General features: G+C 34.8%; 1 protein-coding gene across 2 annotated transcripts; it reads left to right on the top strand.

Annotated features, from left to right (window-relative positions):
- The first annotated feature begins 10580 nt into the window (after positions 1-10580).
- LOC149214139 (cyclin-dependent kinase B1-1-like) lies at positions 10581-12319 on the top strand. Of its 2 annotated transcripts, XM_089390861.1 has the most exons (3): positions 10581-11082; positions 11279-11372; positions 11457-12319. In XM_089390861.1, exons 1-3 carry the CDS (start codon positions 11008-11010, stop codon positions 11480-11482), a joined length of 195 nt encoding a protein of 64 aa, XP_089246987.1. In that variant the 5' UTR covers positions 10581-11007; the 3' UTR covers positions 11483-12319. The 2 variants fall into 2 exon arrangements, with proteins under 2 accessions (XP_089246987.1, XP_089246986.1); XM_089390860.1 differs by having other exon boundaries at positions 11279-12319.
- Positions 12320-14452: the final 2133 nt, after the last annotated feature.

Raw genomic sequence — 14452 nt, 5'->3', positions numbered from 1 at the left:
CTCTGCTACAGAGATGGAAATAAATGGGGCCAAATCCACTATATCTCTATCAGCGTGTTCTCAATAGGAGGCCTATCAAGCACATCAAAACTTTCCCTTCCAGAACCTGACAATGGGGGATGGATTAAAGTACTTGGGTTTCAGGGTCAAAGCAGATGGATACAAAATTGCAGATTGGACCTGGTTGATTACCAAGGTGGAAGAAGATTAAACATATGGAGCCATAGGTTACTATCCAGAGTAGGTAGACTGGTGCTCATTAAATCGGTTCTGGAAGAAACACTGGTCTTCTAGATGTCTCTGGCCTGGATCCCCCAAGGCATTCTATAAAGGATTCAACGAGTATGCTACCATTTCTTATGGAAGGGACACAAGGAGGGGAAACCCTATGCGTGAGGCAAATGGAGTAGAATTGCAATTCCCAAAAAATGGGGAGGCTAGGGCCTCAAGAACCTCACTGCCTTTGCACAAGCACTTGCGGCTAAATTAGGTTGGCTTCTCCAGAAGCACAAGAGCCTCTGGACAGAGGTGGTTACATATAAATACATCTAACCTCACATAGTTATGGACTGGTTAAGGTTACCTGCTTGGAATAGGAATGGAATATCAGTGATGTGGAGAGCTGTTATACAAACCCTTCCCATCATAAGAAGGGGTCTAACTTGGAGGATTGGAAATGGTAGGTCTGTTTGCATTGGGACTGATCCATGGATTGGATGCGGCAACTTACATCATCTCTCTCCTGGTTTCACTGATTTCCTTAATCATAGAGGAGTGGCAACCATGCAGATGGGGACTTATACAACACTACAATATATCAGCAAGCATGGCTATCAGAGGAGGCCCCAGATATACCAGACAAGTGACATATGGAGTGGAGGAGATATAAGGAGGCTTTAATTGAATCCCATATGAGACTTAGGGATGTAGATGATGAACTAATATGGGGCTTTGCATAGAAGGGGATCGATACACCAAAGGATGGATATCTTATTATCCATGCTAACCATAAACTTGACTCTTTGGAACGTTGATGGAGTTGCATATGGAAGCTGAAAGGTCCGCCGCGAACTCGTCTCTTGATGTGGAACATTATTATGGACAAAACACCGACCGAAACAAATATTAGAAAACACTTTTTTCATGGACCTTCATGGTGTGTTTTATGTCGTGGGGAGGAGGAATCAAATCACCATCTCTTTCTCCCTTGCCCTACAACACAGCAGGTCTGGGCGCTGGTGTTACATACTCTAAATTTACTACAGTTTTGGGCTAGTGACTGTAAACTGAATCCCTGGAATCGTTGGTGGTCTGAAGCTATAAAGCCAAAATCCCGAAATCTCCCTTTAATAGTGTGCTCGCACATTTGGATGAGCAGGAACAACACCATATTTCGTGAAAAGCATATAATCTGGCCTCTTATTATTCCTAAGATCTGTAACATTTACATGGAAATCCCGGATGATGAACTGGTAGCAAAGGTTCGAACCATCATCCCCGAGGTCATAGACAAATTGCATCCCTGGGCCTACTTCGATAGATCAACACAAGACTAGGGTTGTGGCAGTGGCATTATTCTCTATATTTTTGAGACACATTTTTTCCATATTTGCATGGGGCAGGGGGATGGCACAAATAATTTTGCGGAGCTCCTTACACTTCATCATCTTTTATATTTTGCTCTAAACAAAAAGTGCAGACACTTACAAGTTTTTGGGGACTCCAAGATTGTTATTAACCGTTTCAACTGCATTTCTACATGCCATGCACATACACTCATAACCATATTGGATGATGTTTTGTTTTTAAAAACTCATTTTGATCATATTTCATTTGCTCATATCTACAGGGAGCGTAATGAACCCGCAGACCGGCTTTCAAAAGCGGCAACCGACGTTCAAAAACGGCAACACATCATCCTAGAGGGGAATGGTTGATCAGTGAGCACACACCAGAACAGATCTATCAGTGCTTCCATAGACCATACATCAATCAGGATTTGCAGAGGGCTGACAGGCCCTAACTTATCTTTATCTGTTTCTTTTATGTTTTGACTACAGAACAGTGATCACCACGGGTGACATTTTGAAATTTTTTGAAAATATGTAAATATAATGTATATAATCAGATACAAACAACATACCCCCTCTGGGTATTTGTATAGACTCCTTGCATATGCCTATGGCATTTACAACATGTAATTTTCCTTGATAATAAAAATTACGATACTTTTCCCTCGGAAAACAAATGAAGTATAAATTAAATCTAATCCATATATATTTTTTTTAATTCCCTGTTATTTTTGTCTACTTTATTATTAAATTTTTAAAATTAATTTAAATATTTCAACAAATTTAATTTATTATTAAAAAAAATTTAATAATAATAATAATTTAATTTCAACCTAATTATAAATTTTTATAAGATTGTTAATGGAATTAAATTCTATGAAAATATAATTTTACAGCAAGAAAACTTGGCAGACATAATAATATACAATATCAATTTGAGCTCAGGTTAGACTACACTACAAATATTATAGTGTCTTCTCCCGAAGAAAATTCTCTGGAACACTAGCTGTGATATATTTAAATTTTTAACGTAATTGTATAATTGCATGAAGTATATTCAAGTACAAGAGTTTGGGGAAAATCAAGTTAAAGAGATTCAGACACAGATTGCTGGTCTTCAATCCAACAATTAAAGCGACTGCACTTCGTTTGTTGTGTGTCACGAAGACTTATCATTTGCCGAAATAAATAAAGATAATGTGAATCCAGAAATTGCCGAAATAAATAAAGATAATGTGAATCCAGAATCGGTCCGGCCCCCGGGGATTTCTTGGTCACACCTAGTCTGTTTGGTGGTCCTGGCGATCCTTTTCTTGGATTGGAGATCAGAGAAATCGGCATGGAATAATTGCTTTCACGGAACAGATTATTCCAGTTACAATTGGTATTCATTCCGAATTTGAGCGCCTTATCCACGAAGGGTTTTTCTCTACTTTTGGGCCTCTTGATTGCAGATTGGGGTTGCAGATTTAGGCGGTTTGGAGCCTTCCACTCCGGTAGTATAAGCGGTTTTTCTTCCTCTGCTGTTTTTTTTTCGAATTTTGGTAATTGAAGCCTGGTCGTTTGCTGCATTTATTTATGGTGACCAACGTTGGAATTTGAATTTCTCTTTGCAGATCAGACATTTTTTTTTTTTTTATTAACCGTCAAATAACTTTACTTTTTAAAATTTAAAGGTCAATTTTGAGTAAAAATTTACCCTTCAATAACACAAATTCATATATTTATCATAAAAAAAATTACAAATGGATCATAATACACAAATGACTTATTGAATCTTATTATTTATTTATAATTAATAACGATAACATATTTTCTATTTTAAAATATCTTTTTATATCAAAATTTCTCAATAACCAAATTAAAAATCAAATTAATTGTAAAAAATTAAAATAAAAGTGCTTCATTGTGATGATAATGATGATTAACGTCTATTGAGACCAAATTGGTCTATCAGACCTATAATTTTCTTAGGTCTTAATTGTTTGGCTTCTCGTCATTCTTGGCAAGATTGGTGCTGTAGCATTCTTTTTTTTCTCTATGGTCTTCCAACTTCTTTTATCTTGCATCTCCTTCATCTCTTTTGGTTCATGGGACATTGGTGTCTTAGCAGCGCAATTTGTTGTATACGTCTTTTTGAAGATAGTCGGAGAAGAAGCTTGGTCTGGGAGATTTGCTTTGCTGTTAAATGAAGATTTATTTTGTGCGGTATGCAAATCTTCATAATTGTTGATGCTTGAGGGGTTGTCGAGTTCACTTTTTCGCTGTTGGGCGGGGCTTTCCCCGTGCTTGTCTTGAGAGTTGTTTCTTTCTTGCCCGATTTCCTGCGATTTAGAGTTTTCTGGAGAGTGTTCTTCCTTGATGACAGTGTAATGTTCTTTTTGTGCTCCTTCCCACCATGTAGATTTGTGGTGATTCTTTCTAGCATAATTTTTCTGGGAGGCTTTTGGGCAATTTTTTGCTAGATGGCCTGTCTCAAAGCACGATCGACATCTGAAGAGGACACTTTCATAATCAAGTTTCTAGTTCCACACATAGTCTTTACTTGTTAGGTTTATTTCAGTTGGGAATCTGGCGCTGAAGTCCATTTCCACACAGATGCGTGCATAGGTGGTTCTGGCATATTCCTCTGTTTCTGGGCACCTGTAGTAAAATTTCCCAATTGCATTTCCAATGGCTTTTAGTGAGGAGAAATTCCAAAGATGCAAGGGTAGGTTTGGCAATCTCACCCAAACTGGTGCTGAGGTTATGACTGTTGTTGAGGGATTGAATGATGGGTTCCATGGCTTCATGAATAGGCCTGAATTTTCCCAAAACCAAGGGCCGGAATCTAGAATACATTGTCTGCTTTTAGAGTTTTCAAAATCCAGTATAAAGAAACCCCTAACACACGGGTAAAATGACAGGCTTCCATACCTTCCAGATCCAACTGCGGAGAGCTGTCAGCCGTGGTAAAAAACCATTGAACCAACAGATTATGGCACTTTCAGAAAACTTCAAAGCCTCATCGAGTGATGCTTGGACCACCTGGACAGTGGGAGTTGGGGCTTCACTGACGATATGGGCAGGAGCTTGCCCACCAGAGGCAGACAAAACTGATATGGCAGCTATTTTCGTGAAGCTGGGAGCCATTTGGAATCAGAGTCAAGAGTCAAAGTGTTTCTTACAATGTTGTCCCTCGGTTGTTTAATGAAGTCCAGATCTGCGGTAAGTCTTGTGCAAAAAAATATATAGTCCTTCATAGGTGAATTTTTGGTATTTTAGACATTCCTGGAGAATCATTTATTTTTTTATTTAATTTATACACCATCTTATTTTTTATTTTTGTACACAATTGTTATTATTAATTTCAATTAGACTCAATTAAGTATCATTCTTTACCTAAGTTACCAAATCCAAACCCTCATGAGGGGTATTATGAGGACTCCACCCAGTTAAAGAAAGCAAAGCCTTTTGAAAATAAAGTTTTATCCTATTACATAACCTTTTGAAAATAAGTTTGATCTCATTACAACTTTCCAAATAATTGGTGGTGAAACTATTAACATAGATATATAAATACAAATGATTTATACATCATTAACTTATAGCAAAAACTAGTTTAGTGAAATCAACCCAAAAATATTGTATAAGACAAAATTGATTAAATTACATTTTCCATTAACTTGTAGTAGAAACTAGTTTAGTGAAATCAACCCAAAAATATTGTATAAGACAAAATTGATTAAATTACATTTTCTATTTCCATCCTACATTACAAGTTTGTAGATTCTCTAATAATTTGTGGTCCTCTTTCCCATATATGTGATAGTAAATCTATAGTCAATCACTGCTATATCCTCTTTCTCAACTTTTAAAGTACCCTTACCCTTTACCTTGGGTATGGCTATGATGTCACCCTCATATAATTTCACTCATCTCATGGTACACATATTCTAATTTTCATGTGAAATTATAGGATTTGCCTCCACTCTACCCCTAGTGTCTCAACCTCAAACTAACTTCCCTTTTTTTCTATGTTTTGTGTGCTAATTTTTTATCATTTAAAACTAACTTCCATTTCTTTCTTTGTTTTATGTGTTAATTTCTCATTATTTTAGAGCACATATTGATGTACTTCATCTAAAATGCAGCTTATGTAAATTTATCTCATTTTACATTGTAGATTTTTAACATATTTGGAAGGTTGGAATTCTTTTTTCCTCCTCATTTTTATGTAAAACTACATCTCATAAAATTCTACAATACACTCTTTATACCCTATTCCTCAAACACATTTTCACTATTTTTCTTTCTCTTATATTTGAATAACACTTTCAACTCCTTTCTTTCACTTAATTTTTTCTTGCTATAATTACAACTCATATCAAATCGACGAGAATTTATTGACAAAGTAATATTAATTAAAACTAAAATTATTTTAATTTTTTTTTCCAAAATTTATTATGAAATATTTAGTAAATTTTAAATTAAACAATTAATATAAAAATAAAAACCAAAGGCTACAACTAAGTGAAATTTATCACCTCAATTAAGATTTAATGACACATTATAATAAACAAGGCGAAGTTAATCATCTCATAATTGGCACTTCACGGCAAAGTCATAATAAATCATACTTATTTCATTTCAACACAATTAAAAAGATGTTACTTCACCTGGTAGTTAGCACTCCAACACTACTTTATAATAAACCATAACTTTTCATGTAAACACACAAAAAAAATAATTAATAATTAAAAATTTAATTTAGAAACAAGAATGTAAAAAATAAAAATAAATCAATAAAGATGAAAGAATTGATCCATCCGTGATGAAGAAACACCATCTTACAATTAAATGCAACTAGTAGTATTTATTTTTTATTTTTAATAATAAGACATAAATAACCATGTTTCATTTCAACACAACTAAAAAGATGTTACTTCACATGATAGTTGGCACTCCAAAACCACTTTATAATAAACCAAAACTTTTCATGTAAACACAGATAAAAAAATAATTTTTTTAATTATTAAAAATTTATTTTAAAAACAAGAATGTAAAAAATAAACTACTTTATAATCACGTAAACACAAATTAAAAAATAAATTTTTTAATTATTAAAAATTTAATTTAAAAACAAGAATGTAAAAAATAAAAATAAATCAATAAAGATAAAAAATGGTCCATCCGTGATAAATAAACATCATCTTACAATTAAATGCAACCGCTAAATTTTAAATTTTTATTTTTAATAATAAGAAATAGATAACCATTTGTGATAGAACTACTGACTGCTAAAAGAATCATGTTCTTCAAACATGTGTGAGAGGAAAAAGTTTCTGCGATGATTAGCTCAATTTGGGAGAACAGTGAGAGTGGCAGAATTCCTGTGAATGTCAGCAAGGCCTTATATGCTGCCCCTCCCTTTCGAATATAGTATGGCGAATACTAAATTTTCTGTTGACGAATTGGGTGCTGATGGCAAAGGATTCATGGATCTGGTCCTCGGTCCGAAGTTTCAACATCAGAGATTTCATTTGAAACTTGGAGGTTATTTTAATTAATTGATTTTGATGTGAAATAAAACTGAATTTATTTACAGGTCTACACATTAGTTGTCGAATAGTATACTCACTAGAATATATATATATATTTTATTTCTTTTCCTTGACAGGTAAATTCGATAGTAATATCTACAAATCTCTAATAATACATAATATTAGATTTCGGCCTGGAGTATGCCGTAAAACTGCTTCTGCTTGGCTAAGAGCTCGTCTTCCTCGGACGTAAGGAAACAGGTTAACGGCCCAAGACCCAGAGGCATCTGGCAGGAGTGAGAGCCTGCTCCCGATTACGGACCACCAGCAGGGTTATGTCAGGTGGCGTGGTTTTCCTATTAACAGTGATGAGTCATCCCAGCATTCGCGGATAGCAGCCAGAGATGGCTGTCCTCACTGTTGGTTTGACACCTGAGTTGATAGGTTTTACCACCTTCGGAAAAAAAATAAAAATAAATAAATACATAATATTAGATAGATTCGAAGACTTGAGTTGCTCTATTCTATTTATTATAAAATTTATATGCTTTTCTTGGCGAGTAGGTTGGTCGAAGTCGTACGACGCATCAACTCTCGCCAGCGCTGGCTAGCACCTAGTATGTATTAGTTTTATGCAGAATTGAATGGTTTAAAGAATTATTTATTCATTGTATGAGGCCAACGTCCAATTTATAAAATTGATTTGGTTTTATTTTTGGAATTGTTTTTAGTGTGATTTTTTGGGTGTAGTAATTCGGCAAAATTTTGAGGTGAAATTTTGATTTGTGTTATTTAAACTGATTTTTTGACTACATATATGGATTCAACATCCTGAAAAACCTCGGGGAACTTCGATTTTACAGTGATCACTGCCTAAGCATACGATTTCAATAAGTTCCTACCAAATTTTAAAAAAATTAAACTAGAAAAAAAAACGTCTAAAAAATCATACAAAAAACAACTCCTCTATTTTCTTACACAGTCACCATTAATCCACAAGTTACCCCTTAAAAACATTTATTTACAAAATTACAACATAGAAGCACTTAATTTATGTAAATGTAATTGTAGCTTTGCAATGACATATATATCCAAAACGATTACTGAATAATATAGAGTTGGTTGTCCGATTCAGAGCACTTGACTTTGAATATATATTTATTCAGAACGTTTTGGACTGATGTTTATAGTGGCAAGCTATAATATTATGTTTAAGTAAGTTAAATTTATTTATAGTGCTTTTAATTTATTTTTATATTAAAAATAATATTATTGATTATTAAAAAAAGTTAATTTTGATAGGTTAAAAATGTATTTTAAATAAAATTTTATAATAGTTAATATTATTTTTAATAATAATATTTTAATTTTATATAGGACAATGGTACATTTTGAATGGATAAATAATATTAATTTTGAAATTTTATAAACTAAATAAATTAATTGTAAATTTCATATTGAAATTAGATGTGAATCTCAAATTGTCTTTACCATTGTCTTGGGTTTTACTCATATTCATATAAATTAATTGAGAATCTCATACTCAAAGTAATTGTGAACCTCATATTGAAATTAGTTGTGAATATCAAATGATTGCTACCATTATCTTGGGTTTTACTTCTATCCATATAAAGATTTATTTGATTGGCACAACACACATTCTCCTTTTTACAACAAATCCATTTGGCTATTTTAGGAAGATTTAATCCTTAAGTTCATTGTTAGGAAATGTTTTCTTCCTTAAGTTCATTGTTAAGAAATGTTTTCTTCACATCTATTTTGTTTTCTTTCAAGCCATCCACAACTATTAGCACTAAAAACAACTCTTCCAAACCACAACTATTAGCACTAAAAACAACATAATAGAGGTATCCTTGGCCACTAGATATAATGTCTCATCATAACCATCTACCTTCTCTTGAAAGTATTATTGTGCTATCAAATAAGCTCTATAATGCTCCGCATAAATATTTTCATTATACTTCCTCTTGAATTCCCATTTGAATCCAATTGCCCACCTTCATTTAAGAAAATTTTGTAACACCCATCACCATTAAGAGCCTCTTTGGTATTGCTTTGGCTCATCAACCATGAAAGATAAAATAACTAAAATATTTTGGCTCATACTCATATATGTCAATGTACTTTTGGTCATGTAGAGTCCTCCTCAAACATTTCCCTTAATTAAGTTACTTATGTTTAAGGTGAATTTTTTCTTAAAATACTAATGAAATATTATTTTTACACCGATTTCCATTTTCTTCCATTGGAATTTTAAAATCTAAGTTCATTGATAAATATTCAACTTGAACTTTGGTGAAATATCGAAAATTTGGAATTGCTACATGATATACCTTTCTATTGATATTCTTCACACTGATCCATACAAGTTTTTCCTCCTTAAAAATCACATTCCCACTATGGGTATGCCAATGCTTAGGTATGTGAGTGTAATCCTCACACCCAAAAACCTTAAGATGTGAAATAGAGGGATTTTATGCATTTCAATCCTATTTCATTGTATTGTTGCCCAAAACTAAACCACATAATATACTAGTCAAATAGTTCACTCTGGTAGCCACAACCCAACATCTATTTCTCAAACTAGCATTTACTTTCATATTCCATGCCTTCTCCATAAAGTTTTGATTCAACTTCTTAATGACACAATTTTCTTAGGAATATGATGATCATCTATTTTTTAATGCCTTGAGATTATCAGAACTATTTTTGAACCCTTAGATCAATACTCACCACCATAGTCACTTTTCAAGGATTTCACCCTCATTTCACTTTTGCTTTCAACAAAGAAACAAACATGTTAAAATTTTTATTTCTCATAAATTAAAGCCTTGACTTACATGAGAAAATCCTCTATTTGGGGCTACCTCCATGTATATATTTAAATTCACCAAACTCAAGCACCTCTTGAGAATTTTGTCACTCTAAAGGAAAAATAAACCCTCTTCTCATTTCTAAGCACACATATTTCTCAAAAAATTAAAAAATGTCCTTCATATCACTAATTTCATGGTTAACATACCTAGCTCTATTGATTATATGTTCTCTTCATGAAGATGTTGAATCTATGATTGCAACAAGATCATTATTTATTCCTTCAACTATGTCATTATTTTTCTAATTTTGATTGATGTTGCATTTTAACTACCCATAACTTGAGTAGTCACATCCAAATTATACAAAGTTACAAGGTGAACACCATTGACCAAAATCATAGTCCTTAATACTAGTTACGCCATAAGGCGTTCCCCTCTGAAATAAACTCCCCCAACTGCCTTTCTGTCATAATCCTAACTGTCATATCCATTGTTAGACGATTAAATGTTTTTCCACCATTAGATGCTACTAACTGTCAAGTCAAGTAAATCTTGATTTTCACTATTATAACCATAGTCCCATTTCATTCTTTCAACTCGGTTGTGGCTCCGCTGGGTGCATCTAATCCTAAGCCTATTCATTACCAGAAACCATTAGGAACAATTCGGTTGTTCGATGCCAAGCTCTATGTAAACGCTATGCAAAACCCTAACTCAGCTAGGGTTGCCTCCTGGGTGTCTAGTTATCGCCTTCTGGCCACGACATTCCAGTGAACTGATCTGTCTTGCCTATCCATTACTAGTACCAATTGCTACCTGAATACCATCCAGAATCCAGTTTCACAGGGTGCGAGTAAGCCTAATTTTCGTTGATGGGTTAGCAGTCTTTTAGCTATTTACACATTAAGTATCTGAACATTCTTTTTTTGTTTTCTTTAATCTAGCTAATTCTTTGTTTTTTGTCTTGCTTGCAAATCCTCGAGTTGTTCGACAATTGAAGGGCTTCCAGCATGAGGAAGGCACTTGAATCTTTCGATACAGGTTTTAAAAATATTTTCTCTATAAGTAGATGAAGATATGGGGATGCTGAAAATTGCAGATCTTGGACTGGGAAGAGCTTTCACAATACCTATCAAGAGCTATACTTTTGAGGTGGGTTTTCCTTTATGTTATTGTCTGCACATTTTTCATGATACAGTGGTAAAAAGTTCTCTTGCAAAGCATGAACATATCCAGAACTTGTATGGTGAAGCCCACATGATGCATAATGTGGGCCCTTGACCTATGCACTCTATGATCCTCCATCTTTTTAGCAGGTGTTTGATCTCTCTGAACCTATCATCTGCAGGTTGTCACTCTGTGGTACAGAGCTCCTGAAGTGCTGTTGGGTGCGAAGCGCTATTCTGTGGCATTAGAGATATGGGCTCTCGGTTGCATCTTTGGTATGATGTTATTCAATTTGCAAATTTTGTATATCAAAAACTTGTAGGTTTTTGATAATTATTAGAGATTGTTCTTTGTTATAGCTGAACTATGTAATCTACAAGCCTAAGAGCTGCCGATTATCCAAATCGATATTCCAATGGCAATAAGCCCAAGTCCCCTTCTCTTTAGAGCCCACATGTAAAAAGAGCTAAAGATAAGCGATTGCAGATGGAAGCATCCCCATCCTCGTCCCCATCCCCATCCCCATTCTCATCCTAGACCCTCACATCCCTTCAAAACACCAATGTAAATAATCTGAGGCCCTTCAATAGAAGCTCATTGGCATCAAACAGAGTGGCGTTGTGACAGTGGTGGTAATCTCGGAGCAGTGTTCAACAGAGGTATTGTGTGATAAATCAAGAACCCATTAGGATGGCAGGCAACACCGTATGCCAAGAAGGATACTTAAGAGCGACTGGATTAGCCGAATCGATGTGTGGTGGCCTACACTAGAAAGAATATCAGAGTCCGAAAGCATAATAGTTCAATCCATACAGAATTAAAGGCCTCATCGATTGTTGTAGATCTTCCAAGTGGATAACTAATAAACATGGAGTTGCATTTGAGCCTTGAGCATCCCTAGATCAAAGTCAGGGTATGTAGGGGACATAATGGCACATGATCAACATGATTATCTTGTGAAGAAAGTTGATTCAGATCAGCGAAGTAATCCCAAGTCCTCACCTGGAATTCGATCCAACAAAAGGTATGATATGAGTGCATTGGTACAATTTATCATTCTGATAACTATTTGGAACCCATGAAAACTGCTTGAATAGGTTTGTAGATTGATGACCCTAGTTAGGCCTTGAGATTAATGATGGAAATGAGAAAGAAGGAATATGTTTACAACATTTAGACTGATTGATGCAAGAATTAATCCTTAATGTTCATGAAGGATGTTATGTGGAGGATACGGCTTTATCATGTGACTTGTACTATATGTTGATGAAAATCCCAACAACTGTTTTCAGGCTACACTGTACAGAACATTCTACAACTATTGTTATTGTTGTTTGAAATTTCATGGCTAGAACATGTGTAGGGAGAAGGAGATGAAATCTTAGCTTGCTTTGAATGACACGGTTATGGGTCTAGCTGTTAAAAATATGTGGTTTTTTTTTTTTTTTTTTTTCCTGGGAGGCCATAAATTGAGTCTAATTAGATTGTTACATGAAATGAAGTTATTATTATCATATATAGGTTCTTCTGTAAATATGCAACATGTCAGACTAAGGTACAATTATGAATATTGTGTCTCAAAGAAGAGTTATCTCAAAGATGTAAATTGTATTTGTTTTACTCTGGATAGCAATAAGCTCATTGCACCAGAAGCAGCTCTAGTACCCAAGTATTTTTTTGTGCTCTTTGTTATTGACTAAAAACAACTTGGCTGCAAGGCCAAGCCTTTTGTCATACATCTCAAATTTGGTACTTCGTTTCGTCATACTTCAAGCACCGATCTCAGATCCATTGTTAGATGATTAAATTTTTTTCCACCATTAGATGCTACTAACTGTCAAGTCAACTAAATCTTGATTCACACTATTATAACCATAGTCCCATTTCATTCTTTCAACTTGGTTGTGGCTCCGCTGGGTGCATCTAATCCTAATCCTGTTCATTACCAGACACCATGAGGAACAACTCGGTTGTTCGATGCCAAGCTCCATGAAAACGCTATGCAAAACCCTAACTCAGCTAGGGTTTCCTCCTGGGTGGCTAGTTCTCACCTCTTGGCCACGACGTTGCAGTGAACTGGTCTCTGCATCTTGCCTATCCACTGCTACTACCAACTGCTACCCAAATACCATCCAGAATCCAGTTTCACAGGGTGCGAGTAAGCCTAATTTTCGTTGATGGGTTAGCAGTCTTTTAGCGATTTACACATTAGGTATCTGAACATTCTTTTTTTGTTTTCTTTAATCTGGCTAATTCTCTGTTTCTTGTCCTGCCTGCAGGTCCTCGGGTTGTTCTGCAATTCAAGGGCTTCCAACACCGAGGAAGGCACTTGAATCCTTCTGTACAAGTTTTAAAAATATTTTCTTTGTAAGTAGATGAAGATATGGGGATGCTGAAAGTTGCAGATCTTGGACTGGGAAGAGCTTACACAGTACCTATCAAGAGCTATACTTTTGAGGTGGGTTTTCCTTTATGTTATTGTCTACACATTTTTCATGATACAGTGGTAAAACATTCTCTTGCAAAGCATGAACATATCCAGAACTTGTATGGTCAAGCCCACATGATGCATAATGTGGGCCCTTGACCTATGCACTCTGTTGTAACATGTATTTTGTTGTTTGTTTCATTCAAAAATCACTTGAAAAATATTTTGAAAAAAGATAAGGTAAGTTTATTGGAATCAAAATATAAAAGAAATGAAGAAATATATCGGATTTTACAAAGGAAACAAGTGTTAAAGCATTAACACTGGACCCGAAATAATATATGTTGCATTTAAAAGTTTGGCGGGTCCACAATGATTATGGACGGTTGGTTTTGCGGAGAAGCGATGATTGCGATTTGCGATTAGGTTCCCGACCCGATATGTTATATGCCATGTTTTATAATGACAACGGGTCCAGAACAACACATAGCGCTTATATTATATGTATGTGACCTCGCCGATCACGATCTGCGATAAGGGTCGGACCTGCGAGTCCGAAAAGCCTTTATGCATGTATGTTGGTTCCTTTGCCGATTGTGATGAGCGATGGGGATTTCGGACCCGATAGTTTATATGCTATACTTTATAATTTAGCGCGTTTGTCTTATCGCGGGTTGTAAAGATTTTTATTGATATTCATATATATTTTTTTACGTTGTTTTATATGAATTTTATTATAAAGGATTATAATAGAAAGGCCGAACTTGAAGCATATATATATATTATATTTTAAAGCCCCGGTAGGTCCACGATCATCGTATAACACTTTATATATATGGATAAGCGTCGATTGCGATTTGCAATAGGCCGGATCCGATAGTGATATATATTATGTTATATAAGTCTGGCAGATCCGCAAGGAATATG

The sequence above is a fragment of the Pinus tabuliformis genome, chromosome 1_1, assembly GCF_031772625.1.
Source record: "Pinus tabuliformis cultivar Carrire ecotype Pingquan chromosome 1_1, CPIR1, whole genome shotgun sequence".
NCBI classification, from domain to species: Eukaryota; Viridiplantae; Streptophyta; class Pinopsida; order Pinales; family Pinaceae; genus Pinus; species Pinus tabuliformis.
This window is presented reverse-complemented; position numbering and strand designations above follow the sequence as displayed.

What these genes read in the sequence shown, in the direction of transcription:
- LOC149214139 (XM_089390860.1), top strand. Translation starts at nt 11,008, where the DNA reads ATGGGGATGCTGAAAATTGCAGATCTTGGACTGGGAAGAGCTTTCACA. An exon ending in TCAAGAGCTATACTTTTGAG is followed by an intron (nt 11,083 to 11,278) that starts GTGGGTTTTCCT and finishes TATCATCTGCAG; the next exon opens with GTTGTCACTCTGTGGTACAG.